Source organism: Podarcis cretensis, assembly GCF_951804945.1.
Source record: "Podarcis cretensis genome assembly, chromosome: 2".
In the NCBI taxonomy this organism is placed as follows: domain Eukaryota; kingdom Metazoa; phylum Chordata; class Lepidosauria; order Squamata; family Lacertidae; genus Podarcis; species Podarcis cretensis.
Genome location: NC_137171.1, coordinates 15,055,064 through 15,068,649, shown reverse-complemented (window position 1 = coordinate 15,068,649; position 13,586 = coordinate 15,055,064). Strand labels below are relative to the sequence as shown.

General features: G+C 41.7%; 1 protein-coding gene and 1 long non-coding RNA gene across 4 annotated transcripts in view; both read left to right on the top strand.

Annotated features, from left to right (window-relative positions):
• Window positions 1-13,586, top strand: part of LOC307210505 — a 349,261-nt gene that overhangs the window by 41,665 nt on the left and 294,010 nt on the right. The gene's annotated exons all lie outside the window — the stretch shown is intronic.
• Window positions 1-13,586, top strand: part of RACGAP1 (Rac GTPase activating protein 1) — a 65,686-nt gene that overhangs the window by 45,105 nt on the left and 6,995 nt on the right. For all 3 annotated transcript variants that reach the window (XM_079966375.1, XM_079966374.1, XM_079966373.1), the window contains exons 3-10: window positions 674-876; window positions 3,981-4,111; window positions 7,081-7,150; window positions 7,439-7,492; window positions 8,359-8,436; window positions 9,375-9,492; window positions 10,193-10,320; window positions 11,177-11,341. In XM_079966375.1, coding sequence (XP_079822501.1) covers window positions 674-876; window positions 3,981-4,111; window positions 7,081-7,150; window positions 7,439-7,492; window positions 8,359-8,436; window positions 9,375-9,492; window positions 10,193-10,320; window positions 11,177-11,341 — 947 coding nt within the window. The remainder of the gene's footprint in view (window positions 1-673; window positions 877-3,980; window positions 4,112-7,080; window positions 7,151-7,438; window positions 7,493-8,358; window positions 8,437-9,374; window positions 9,493-10,192; window positions 10,321-11,176; window positions 11,342-13,586) is intronic.

Sequence of the window (13,586 nt, the reverse complement as noted above, 5' to 3'; positions counted from 1 at the left end):
AATCTTCTAGAGAAGATTGTAGCTTTGCAGGATGGAACGTTTATATTCCCCTTAGGGCAGTGTTAAGCAGCTAAAGGAAATTGGCTTTTTCCTTTTAAATCAATATTTGTATAATTATCTAGCTGAATAGAGTTTCTGGCCCAGACATCTATAATACCAATCTACATCTACTGAAGCATATTACAGCAGTTACATTTAAATTTTGCTTTTGAACGTCTTTCTGGTGTGCTAATCTGTGACCATAAAATAATCTGTTCTCAAGTTAATTATAGCTGCAGTTCTATCCTTGGGTATGACAACCGTCAGCAAGTTCATATATTTATTTAAGTTGCCTTAGCCACGTGTATCTTCTAAGACACTATGTCTTCAGTTGTTCTTAACAAGTTATCTGACTGAGTAGCCCAATATAAATCTTTTTATCTTGATAAAAGGGGAAACTGGCTTGATTTGTGATTATAACTCTTGTGGCACCATAATTTGGATGTTTACTCAAAAGGAAGTCTCAGTGTGTGTAAGTTGTGAGATCCTGTGCCTACAGTCTCTCTGTTCCGAATAATACCAGCACCTCTGTATTGTAAAATAGAAATGATTAGACTTCTGTTGCAGGGATATTTGAGGAAATGCAAGAAAATAGTCCTTTATAAATGAATTCTGATGTGTATGCCCTTCACAGAATTTATCCAGCTAGCCAAGAACTTTGAAGAGCACAGAAGAAAGTGGCAGAAAATGGATCTTGAGATGGCCAGGTATAAAGATCTGCTGATGAAAACAGAAACTGAACGTAGTGCCCTGGATGTGAAGCTGAAACACGCCCGAAATCAAGTGGATGTGGAGATTAAGCGAAGACAGCGAGCTGAAGCCGAATGTGAAAAACTGGTGCATATAACATTTCCTCATTTAGTCTTAATGAAGTAGAGTGACAGGCTTAGAGTGCATTCCTATCCAAGTCTACTTAGAAGTAAGTCCTATGGAATTCAGTGGGGCTTCCCCCCAGGTGAGCAAGATTAGGATTGTAACCATCGAACAAAACATAAAAGCCTTGACTGGGGGGTCATCTAGTCCAGCATCCTGTTTTCAATAGTGACTAACGGATTACCTCTGAAAAAACTATCAGTACATAAAGAAGACAGCAGCCCTCCCTTTTTATGTGTTCCAAGCACAGAGTGTTCAGATACATACTTCCACTGAACATGAATTTATTTCCGGGAGAAAAGCATAGGGGTTTTCTAGACACGGTGTATAGTGCAACAAATGCCCAGTTGCTGGTCACCTCTGTGATAGCTTGTTCCAAGGAAGTGCTTCTGCTTCCAGGATATTGCAGGTTTTTTCCAGCATGCCAACACAGCTTGTGAAAATACGATTATGTTCTCTGCTTGTCATTCAGTTTGGACTGATGGGGTGGCTTGGGTACTACAGGTTGCTATTTGTTAGAACTCCAAATATTACAGATGACAAATGATGCAACTTCCCATTGTATATGCCATATTGTGATCCAGTGCTCAGCCTGTAAAGAGTGGACTACTATGGCAGCTGAAATGTGACTAATTTCAAGAAAACAAGCCACTTGCCAGCTTCACTATGGTCAAGTGAGCCTACGTAGGTGGTACTGAAACTTGTCACTTGTGGATGGGCTTTCATCCATAAGGTCTTTGGATTGGGGCTTGTAAAACTAGACAGCAACAGCAAACATTTGATAGGGCAGACAGGCGAGTCATTACTTGGATGTGGTCACTTGCAACTCCCTGTTGCTCCATGTTTTCAGTCCTCTGTGCACTTGGCTAAACACTGTCTTGTATTAGGCAAAATTTAGCCAAGCCTGCACATGGCTCAGGCAGGAAGGAAGAAGCCAATTCCCCATGAATTCTAGTGCTACCTAAGTACTTGAGCATTTTAGGTACTCCAGGGCTCAGAGGGCACGAGCTCTTGAAGTTTGGGAAGAGGGAACAAGCCACTGGTTCCTCACTTATCTTTACTGTCTTGTGTGGAGGACATCTACAGAGTGGGAAGCGAGAAATAATAATTTAATAATAATAATTTATTATTTATACCCCGCCCATCTGGCTGAGTTTCCCCAGCCACTCTGGGCGGCTCCCAATCAGTGTTAAAAACAATACAGCATTACATATTAAAAACTTCCCTGAACAGGGCTGCCTTAAGATGTCTTCTGAAAATAATAGAGTTTGCCCCAGCTTAGAGTAGCTGGATTTGCCTGCTTGGTTTACTGCTGGAGAATGCATGCACTGTGACAGAGGCATCATCCAATACTACAACTCTAGAAAGGGGGAAGAGAGGGCCCTGTTCTTAGCTGCCTTATTGTTGTCCTTCATGTACACAGGGCTACGTTATAAAGGCTACATGCAAATCTCTTTATCAGCCTTCTAACCCAAGTCAGCAGTTTTTTAACCTTCTGTTAAATCCATCATGGTGAGTTTAGGACTGTCTCGCAAGAGTGGTGCATGCTCTGGTTATCTCCCGCTTGGACTACTGCTCTACATGGGGCTACCTTTGAAGGTGACCCGGAAACTACAAATCCAGAATGTGGCAGCTAGACTGGTGACTGGGAGTGGCCGCCAAGACCACATAACACAGTCTTGAAAGACATACATTGGCTCCCAGTATGTTTCCGAGCCAAAAGTGTTATTGCTGACTTTTGAAGCCCTAAACGGCCTTGGCCCAGTATACCTGAAGGAGCGTCTCCACCCCCATCGTTCTGCCAGGACACTGAGGTCCAGTACCGAGGGCCTTCTGGCGGTTCCCTTGCTGTGAGAAGCCAAGTTACAAGGAACCAGGCAGAGGGCCTTCTCAGTAGTGGCACCTGCCCTGTGGAACACCCACCAGATGTCAAAGAGAAAAACAACTACCAGACTTTTAGAAGACATCTAAAGGCAGCCCTGTTTGGGAAGTTTTTAATGACTGATATTTTAATGTATTTTTAATATTTTGTTGGAAGCCGCCCAGAGTGGCTTGGGAAACCACTGGGGAAATTGTTGTTGTTGTTGTTGTTGTTGTTGTTAGTATTATTATTATTACCCCGCCCATTTGGCTAGGTTTTCCCAGCCACTCAGGGCGGCTTCCAACAAAATGTTAAAATACAATAGTCTGTTAAACATTAAAAACCTCCCTAAACAGGGCTGCCTTCAGATGTCTTCTAAAATCTGGTAGTTGTTTTTCTCTTTGACATCTGGTGGGAGGGCGTACGGAAACGTACTAGGAGCCAGTGTAGGTCTTTCAAGACTGGTGTTATGTGGTCTCGGCGGCCACTCCCAGTCACCAGTCTAGCTGCCGCATTCTGGATTAGTTGTAGTTTCCGGGTCACCTTCAAAGGTAGCCCCACATAGAGTACATTGCAGTAGTCCCACTCTGGTGGGACAGTCCATGGGCAGGTAGGGTCTCAGTCTCCGTACCAGATGGAGCTGGTAAACAGCTGCCCTGGACACAGAATTGACCTCTATGGACAGCTGTGAGTCCAAAATGACTCCTAGGCTGCGCACCTGGTCCTTCAGGGGCACAGTTACCCCATTCAGGAGTGCTCCACACCTGCCTGCCTCCTGTCCCCCCCAAAACAGTAATAAAAATCATTATTATTATTATTATTATTATGAAAAAGATTATTTACTCCATCCCTTGGCAGATCAGAATTGTTCATTCTTGGCCTCTTGCAGAAGTCCCTTCCTCTGCTTGCAAAAAGAAGCTCAATATAATAGAAACTATTGTTATTTGCAAATAGAATTGGGCAAATTGCTTTATGGCTCAAAGAAATCTATTTGGAGTACCTTATCTTTTTACACTGGGTAGCAATTTGATCTAGCTAAATCTTTGTGCTGCTGCTTTAAACTAAGCTGATTTGAGAGACAGGTGCAGATCTCTTTATAGATATTAATATGTTGGTAGTGTAGCAGCCTTCTTCAGGAGGCTTTGTGTATTATGGACTGTCATGTAAATGCAAAGCAAGACTATTTTTGATGTTTCCTAACTTGCAGGAGCGACAGATCCAGCTGATCAAAGAGCTGCTTATGTGTGATTCATCGGGGAGTATTCAGCTGAGTGAAGAACAGAAATCAGCACTGGCCTTCCTAAACAAGCCTCATACTTCTATGGGAGGGAATAAAAGGTCAGCTGCTGAGATATTACCTTTGCTGGAGGGTGCCCCTTTGGTGGGCTTGGTTGTAAAGAAGGTAGATGTGACAACCTGATTTTATTTCACTGGGGCTAGGAACATGTTTTCCAGACCCCTGAAACCTTGTATGGGGCCAGAAAATGTACAGAACAATCCAAACCCTCGACCCCTCAAGGGAACTTGGATGGAGTGGAAGTGTTTCTCTGGAAGCCCCACGGGAGCTCCACTGTTAGCAGGAAAACCGCACCAGAATAGAGCAACTCAATGTGTGCCCACCCAAACATTGGTTGGAGGCCACCATCTCTTCCAACAGCAGGCAGAGGAAATCCCAGTAGTGGCAGTGCTGGCACAGGAATTGCTTGATCCTGCATAGACCCTGCTGCCGTCACATGGCAGTAGTGGCCCTCGTCCAAGCCTCATTGTGCCGGCCTGGGAGTAGGCACAGTAAAGAGCCATTCCCTTTGTCGTGGCCTTTGTGGGCAGTGGCTCTGGCTGCCAGCTGGGAGTTAGGATTTGGCCTTAGACACAGAAGAAAATAATTTTAAGACCTCCCTTGTTTAGTCCTAACACAATTTGTTCAGTGCACTCACAAATTGTGTTAGGAGGACTAAACAGATGTTATCTTAAAATGACCATCTTCTGCCTAAACAAGTCGAAAGCCAAATCCTAACTTAATTGCATCTAAAACATCTGTATAGAAGTCTCTGAAAAGGTAAGAACCACACCTGTTGTTTCATCCACTTTTGCCTCTTGTCTCGGCCACCACTGGCATGTGGCCCTCGGTAGGTTGCCAACAAAGGAATTCGGCCTTTGAACTTAAAGTGTTTCCCCATCCTTGGCTTAGAAGCTACTTTTCAGAATACCAGGGCTCTGCAAATTGTTCCAGGAAACACTGTTTCTTGGCAGAGAATATGGGGGTGGGACGCGTGTAGTATTGTTTCAGGTTGTAGCTATAATCCTACTTGTTTAAAGGTTTTTTCTGTGATGTAGCAATGCTAAGCTGAATGTCAATAATTCTGTCTCTACATAAGTAATTAACCTAAAGGTAGGGACAGTTCAGCAATACTTCTTTCAGCAACTGACCTAGTTCTAAACAGCAGTCATATTTCTTGTCTGGCAAAGGTTATTTATCCAAATCCAGTAGATATTGAAAGGGTTCTTATTTCTTTTTGGTACTATTAAGCATATATTTCTGCTCTGTGCATCAGTAAATGAAATTTAATACTTCAGAATTGCAGAGGAAGACTCTGATTTATAACAGTACTTGAACCAATATTTATATATTAAAGTATGATTTTGCTGAGAATGTTGAGATGCAGCCAATTAGGCCCTCATGTCTAAACAGAAAAGGACTATATAGGAAAAGGTAGAAAACATCAGACATACTTACCTTAATTATAGAATGATCAAATCATGTAATGTAATTTGAACATTCCTCATTACGCAGACTCAAACGATAGTCTAGATTAGAAAAAATCCTGAATGTTGATACTACTTGTATTAAGCTTCCCTACTTATCTGTGTTTATAAACTTATGCACTATGTGCATTCTTTGATAGATGCCACCGTTATTATTAGTCTTCTGCAGCAGATAAAGACACATTTCTGACCAGAGCAAATGATGCCTTGAAGATACAGGTTTTAAAATAACTTGTTCTTCTGGTCAAGGGTTGGAGTGATAGGAGTCATAAACGAAGCAGAATGGTGGAGAGGGAAAGGCATAAGCATGGAAAAACGGGCAAGGGAATGAGTAATACCAATAATTGGCAGCCATGTAGAACATCAATATAACCATTCCAAAGCTCTGGTTTAATTTCCGAACTTTCAGTAGAGATCCACAAGTTGCTAAGAGAATTTATCTCTGATTTATAAGGGTGGGCGAATTAGAATCATATTTTCTTTTCCTTTTTTAACTGTAAGCTGGCATTCTCAGAATTGAAAATTATGCACCAGATGCATCAGTTTCATGTATGAGCATGGGTTGCATAGCTCTGCATGCTAAAAGAATCCAAATTCTTCAAATAGAATGGATTATACCAATAACCACATTCCTCTTACTATTGCAATCTCCTTTCAGGAGCCTGTTTTTTTTTAATTATTATTATTATTTCGCAAAGATTACGGGACTGGAGGGGAAGAAAGGATATGGCAATTAGAGACCCCTGTGCTGTTAAGCACTTCTAATCCCCACTGATTGTACAGGAGAGTATTAAGAGACAAGCTTAACTTTCTCCATTGAAACCAATGAGATTTAGATATGCTTAACTCTAGCTGTTTATATTATATAAAAAAATGTGCAACTCTTAGTATACTAATTTCTTATATACCAGATATTATACCCTATGTTTGTATTATATAGGGATGCAGGTGGCGTTGTGGTCTAAACCACTGAGCCTCTTGGGCTTGCTGATCGGAAGATCGGTGATTCAAAACCACGCAATGGGGTGAGCTCCCGTTGCTCTGTCCCAGCTCCTGCCAACCTAGCAGTTCGAAAGCATGCCAGTGCAAGTAAATAAATAGGTACTGATGTGGTAGGAAGGTAAACGTTTCTGTGCGCTCTGGCTTCCAGAGCGTTTCTGTGCGCTCTGGCTTCCATCACAATGTCCCGTTGCACAAGAAGTGGTTTAGTCATGATGGCCACATGACTCGGAAAGCTGTCTGTGGACAAACCAGCTCCCTCAGCCTGAAAAGCGAGATGAGTGCCACAACCCCATAGTCACCTTTGCCTGGACTTAACTGTCCAGGGGGTCCTTTACCCTTTACCTGTGTTTGTGTAGCAAAGTTGCATATGTATTGATTACATATAATTAGGAATGTGCCGAGCTAGACTTCTTTCAGAGTCTGCCTGCCTTCAAATACTAAGTAATTGAGCTAGTAATCATAAGGCCTTGACAAGGGTGTTATCTGGAAGAATGTTACATGCATATGTGTGATTTTTACATTTTTCTTCTTGTTGTATTTAGATTATCTACAATAGATGAATCTGGTTCAATTTTATCAGACATCAGTTTTGACAAGACCGATGAATCGCTGGTAATGTTACCATGATCTGCCTTTCTTGTTCTCTCCTTGAATGATGTAGAAATAGGACTGTGTGTAAAGAGAAGTGTGGTGATCATGTGAACTATCTTTGTCTGTACTTCTGTATTAACCTTTTGCTCCTAGATTCCATTCAGTGCTATAGTTTTATAATAGTTTTGCGGTCTAGCAGGTCATAAGAGTCATAGATTTAGTAACATAAATTGAGGATAAAACCAAACAAACAACACATAGAAATTTGCTGCCTTCATAATGCCAATCAGATTTTTCTTGTATCTTCAGGAATGGGATTCCACAGTGGTAAAGACTGTCAAACTGAAGAAAAGAGAGAAAAGGGTATGTACTTTTCTCTTTACTGACGTAATGGTCTAATGCAAAGTGGGGTGTGTATGTGTTCGTTCACACAGGTTTCAATTCTCCATTGGTATCCATATGCATATTCACTACTTCACTTAGGTATCTTGGTGTCAAGTGGCAATAGTTACAAATGGTCAAACTGGCAAATATTTTCTAAACTCCTTGAGTGTGAACTTTTAAAGTGTACATCAATATACATATGCAATAATTTGTCCTCTTTTTTTAAACACACATGATGAATAGATTTCCTAGTCAAGTGTGTGCTTCCCTTATGTCAGCAATACAAACACCCTTTCCAGGCTAGCATAATCTAGAGAGCCACTTAAATTTCAAGATGTATTCCTCTGAGCTGCTTGTTTCAAACCTGGAATTTTCTTTTGAAATTCTTTAATGCCTTGTACAAGGGCTTTGAGATCAAGTAGGACAGATCTGAAGACAGTTTCATGACATCAAAGATAGAAGTTACAATTTCCATCTCATTTTGGCTTGCAGGATAGCACAGCTGAAACTTGTGAGTTCTGTTTCGTATATACTAGTGGGGATGGAATCCTAAAGCAGAGTGTGTCTTTTCTTCCTCCCTTCCCATTCTCTTCACTTTCATCTGGTTACTAGGTGAGATATGCATGAAGTGTATCTTCTCAGCATATCTCAAGCAGGAAAGGGCATTTTAGAAAGGTTTACTTAAAATTCTACGCAGATCTTTTCAACAATATCGCATCTCTTGTAAATATAAATACATGACATCATTTAGTGTCTTGAGTACTCCAATAGAATGCATTTTCTGCTTTCTCAAAAATTCTGTAGTGTTTTGACCCAAACATGGTATTGCAATTTTTTCTTCACAGCGCTCATCCAGACAGTTTATAGAAGGCCCACCAGGTTGTTTAAAGAAAACTCGTTCCATTGGTTCTACCGTGGACCAGGTATGCAACCTTGCATAGTTTATACAACCTTCCTTTTGACGGAAGTGCCTGTGGATTTTGGGATAGGTGGAGCAGTGCTTAGTATTATACATTACTATACGACATAACATGTACCACCCAGAGTGCAATGTAAATGATATGACTGCTTCTCCATACCCAAAATGAAAGGTGGAGAAATGCTGTTGACCCTGATCAGGTGGCAAATCTCCAACTCTGTGCTATCGTACAAATTCATTGCACAGTGGGAATGATCAGCACAATTGGCACCTCAACATCTGTACAGAGTGTATCAAATATTGTGTGGGTCAACATCTACTTTTTATGAACTCACGGTTCAAGTCTTAATATAGAGCCCTATCTGATATTGCAGCCATTTGGCTATTTACATTGTCATTTATTGTATTGTATTGTGTTTTCCCTGCAGAAAAGCTCTGAGTGGCTTATGTGGTCTGAATAGTTTCCCAGACAATAGTCCACATTCGCTTAACATCAGAATAGTGCTGCATTGTGTGCTCCCAGATACATCATTCAGTGGATCTACCTTTCGATGGCACACTTTGTGAATGACTTATGTATTCTGTTCTTAGAAAATCCTGTAAATGATAAAACATCAGATGTAAGAAGGTTGCTCATCAAGATGCCAGTCATATGTAGGAGTCATCCATGCACTACCATGCCTGGGCATATTTTCATTTTATCTGGTTGGAGCAGGATATAGCAGTAATATAAAGTGTCCAACTACAACCTAGCGGCCAGCTCCTCACTTTCACTGTGGATGCCTTTATTTTGAAGCCAAGATTTTCATATGCTGAGTAGGTGCTCAAGGCTGCAACCTTAACATGGATAACAGGTTGCATATGCTTGGGCAGAGAGAGATTCTTATATATGACCCTCAGGTGCATCTTGCACCTGTTAATCTCTTGGCTGTCTCATTTCAGGGAAATGAATCAATAGTTGCAAAAACGACTCTCACAGTGCCTAATGATGGAGGCCCAATTGAAGCAATCGCCACTATTGAAACTGTACCTTGCTATATTGCAGACCGTAGAAAGGCAGGTAAGTGCCTGCTTTCAGATTATTACTTGCATTTCAAATTTAATACTGTGACTTCTCTGTAACCACAGCCGTTAATCCATTTTGCAGCCAGAAGGTTGCTGATACAAGTGAGAGTCATTTTCTGTGACTAAGCACTGCTGAGGATACTGTTGGCTGCCGAAGTTCAACAGGAAATGGCAGCACATATTTGAATTATGTTTCAAATCTGTTATGGATAAACTAAGAGCATACTTTCCTCTGTCACTCTTATACTGCATAGTTTTATTCCATTTCGTATTTTATAATATAGAGGAGGGGAAAACACTCCTGAAACATTTTATCTGTTCTGCTTAAATCCATCCCACACATCTGTTTCTATTTCTACTGTAAGAAGGATTAAGGAGGTACACTGAAAGCTGACCGCCAAATATCCCTCCCTCTGAAGCCTGAGCTGCTGTGATGGGAAAAGGATCTAAATGTAACCCTTGTGTGTGTTTAAAGTGAAATCGTCATTATTTTAATATGAAAAATAGGAAAGATGAGACAAAATTGGATATCTTGAAACTTCTTTCTAGTTGCATTAGCTTGCAACTAGAGTAGTGGTAGCTTTTGTGAGAAATGGTATATTCACCCGCTTCTAAATTGGGGGTCCCTATTCTCCCCCTGAAACCTATTTCAAAGGCAGAATCTGTAAAATGACTGTGACTTGTCTCCTCCCAAGCCATTCTACAACCTTGGAGCAGTGATTCAAGCCTGGGAAGCAGGAAGCAGGAAAACAAATCTGAAACAGATGGATCTAGCACTCCTGGGAACACTGGGATGAGGCTACATGAATTTGTATCAAAAACGGTGAGCAAGCAGGCAATGATCAGCCTGTGTGAATTCCTCTTTTGTTATTTTGAGCAGGTTTATTAGTGCTGGGCAGGGTACCAGTTTGTGGACCCTTTTCAAAGTGTTGGCTTTGTCTTTTTCAAAGCCCTAAATATTTTGAGCCCAGAATACTTGACAAAACACCTCTTTAGATGTGAACCTCTTCCCTTCTCCTTGGGGTTCCTTGGAACCTGAGTACCATCATCTTTTGAGGTAAGCAGGACATCTGCGTTGGTACCCTTTAGCACAATGCAAATATATTTAATCAATTGTTGCTGTAATCTTTTAAGATATCAAGTAAAATCATGGCTTAGCTTACTGAGCCCAGCCCAGGGATGCATGTTTAGGGAGACATTAGCAAATTCTGTCTGACATCTCGTAAGCAGAGTGGAGAAACTGTTTTAAATCTGGCTTGCCCACGAAGCCTGCAATTGCAATGAGACTATTGTGTTGTGCAAAGTAGCTCCCTAGCTGCTGCATCATAACTGCCAGTGTACCCACTTACCTGCCCAGAGTGGCTCATATGTCAAGCTCACTGAGTCAGAAGTTGCATTCAAAGCCTTCTTGCTCATGAAGGCATTTGATTGACTGACTCATGTTGCTGCTGTGGTTTGCACTTGCTGTTCTTAACCAGAATGATATTATGTTTTTCTAGATTGACTTTTATGTCAGTTTTGGTGATTAGCAGTTTTGAGAGCCTCTCTAGCTGACTGGTGGGATGAAAATATTCAAATGAATAAACTACTGATTTGGATAAGGGTCCTTATCTGGACTAAATATATTTCAGTGCTTATTTCAGATCAAGCTGTTCCTTACACATGTAATCTCTCTCCAGGTTATTAAACCCGAGTCGTGTGTTCCATGTGGCAAGCGGATAAAGTTTGGGAAAGTGGCCTTGAAGTGCCGAGACTGTCGGGTAGTGACACACCCAGAATGTCGAGATCGCTGCCCCTTGCCCTGCATCCCTACCTTGGCAGGAACCCCTGTCAGAATTGGAGAGGTATGCTTCCGTATGTGCAGTATCTTCAGTGGCCTACAAATGAAAAGTTTTCTGTTGGATCTAAAGAACAAAATGGTTTTTTTAAAAAAAAATTATACTTATTCGTCACTTCTTACACAAAGAGTATCCCAAAGTGACTTGCAGCATAAAAGGTATTAAAGCTCTATATTAAAGCAAAATACTTAAACATGCTTCTCCAAGAACATTTTTAAACTTACAAATCTTACTCAACCTGTTGAAAGAATACATGCCGTATTTTTCGCTCCATAAGACGCACCTAGTTTTTAGAGGGGGAATGCAAGGGGGGAAAGTTATTTAAAGGGAGCGCTGAGCAGAGCTTGTATGCATCCCAGGCTCTTCTCAGCTCTCCCTTTCACGAGCCACGAGGAGCGTGTGTGCAGCGCTTGCAGGCTTTTCCCCGAGGAGCGCTGCGCAGCGCTCCCTCTAGCTATTCTGGCTGTTGGATAGCCCTGCGAAGCCTCCGCAGGGCACGGGGATGAAGGCTCTCTGTGCCCTGCAGAGGCTTCCCGCGGCTAAGCCAGAAGCTAGAACAGCAAGAAGGAGCACTGCGCAGCACTCCCTCTAGCTGTTCTGGCTTCTGGGATAGCCGCGCAGCCTGCATTCTCCCCATAAGACGCACACACATTTCCCCTTACTTTTTAGGAGGGAATAGGTGCGTCTTCGAGCGAAAAATACGGTAATTCACCGTCCACCCCATTAACAGTCAAAAGCCTGGCTAAACAGAAGTACAGTCAAATCTGGGTTGTCGAACATAATCCATTCCGGAAGACCTTTTGACTTCCAAAACATATGACAACTGAAAGTGGAAGCTTCAGCATTTACTTCCGGGTTTTTGGTGTTCAGGAGCCGAAACATATGATAATGGAGGTATTTGGGAACAGAGGTTTGACTGTATTTTAACTTGGCACCTAAAGGCAAAGATGATCCTCAAGGTCCCTTCCAACTCTACGATTCTATGATGGTGCTTTTACTTTCCTGAGAAGAGCATTCCACAAATGAGAAGTCACTGCTGAGAATGCTTGTTTTTTATGTTGCCGCCCTCTGCACCTACCTTGGAGAGACACAGAGAAGGGCTCTGATGACGAATGCAGTGTCCAAGTAGATTCAGATGGGGGATGTGGACCTTGAGTTGTTGGGCTCCTCAACTGCATAAGGAATGAGATTTAAGGGAGTGAAACGTGTGTAGCTGTGAAAATACCTTTGGGGTGCATTGTGTTGAAAGCCGTTCTAAGAAGAACATTTGGTGTACAAGGGCTGTTTGAAATGACACATCTGCTTACTGAACTTTTCAGTACAGTCGTACCTTGGATCCCGAATGCCCTGGAACTTGGACGTTTTGGCTCCCGAACACCACAAATCTGGAAGTGATTGTTCTGGTTTGCAAATGTTCTTTTGGAAACACGTCCGACGGGGCTTCTGATTGGCTGCTGGAACTTCCTGCAGCCAATCAGAAGCTGCAATTTGGTTATTGAACATTTTGTTCGACTTCTGAAACGGATTCCATTTGACTTCCAAGGTGCGACTGTAGTTGATAGAGAATAGGTATGTTTTCTGGCCAGTGATTTAAAGAAAGTCTTAAGCTGTATGCTTCCTATTAGTAACTTTAGGATGATGTACAAACATAAGGTTTCCATGATGCTTAGGGGTGCTTGTACCTGGCCAAATGTAAAGTGAAAGATGAGCAGAACAAAATAACTGCTAACAATGTCTGCCACCTTTTTCCTAAGGGAACCAGGAGTTAACAGCTGCTCAGTTAGATCTTATCATTTTTTGTGCATGCCTAGGGTTTTCAGAAAGGTCATGGGGATGTTATCTTTAGATTATGCAGTTTTAAGTAATGTGGAAAAAAGAATGTGATGTCTCTGTGGTAGAATCTTTGTTATACCTGTGCTATTAACAAGCACACATCCTTCACACCAGCCAGAAAATGTATGATGTTTCTGCAAGCATTTCTAGTGTCTCCACCACTAATGATTTGACAGGTTTATACTCATATCTCTTCATATTTGTACTATGATCTATAACAGAATTCGATAGTAGGATTTACACTTGAGATTTTGATTGTAGCACTTGGTTGCAAAAATCAGTTTAAAGCAATTTTGCTCCCTATTTTCCTGGAGTGCAGTTATGAGCTGTTTTCCATCAAGGATTCTGTAGGTAGGTTAGGGTCAAGTTGTCTGTTGGAAGACCTGAAAGCTGTGCCTTTGTCCTCTTAAAGAATCTT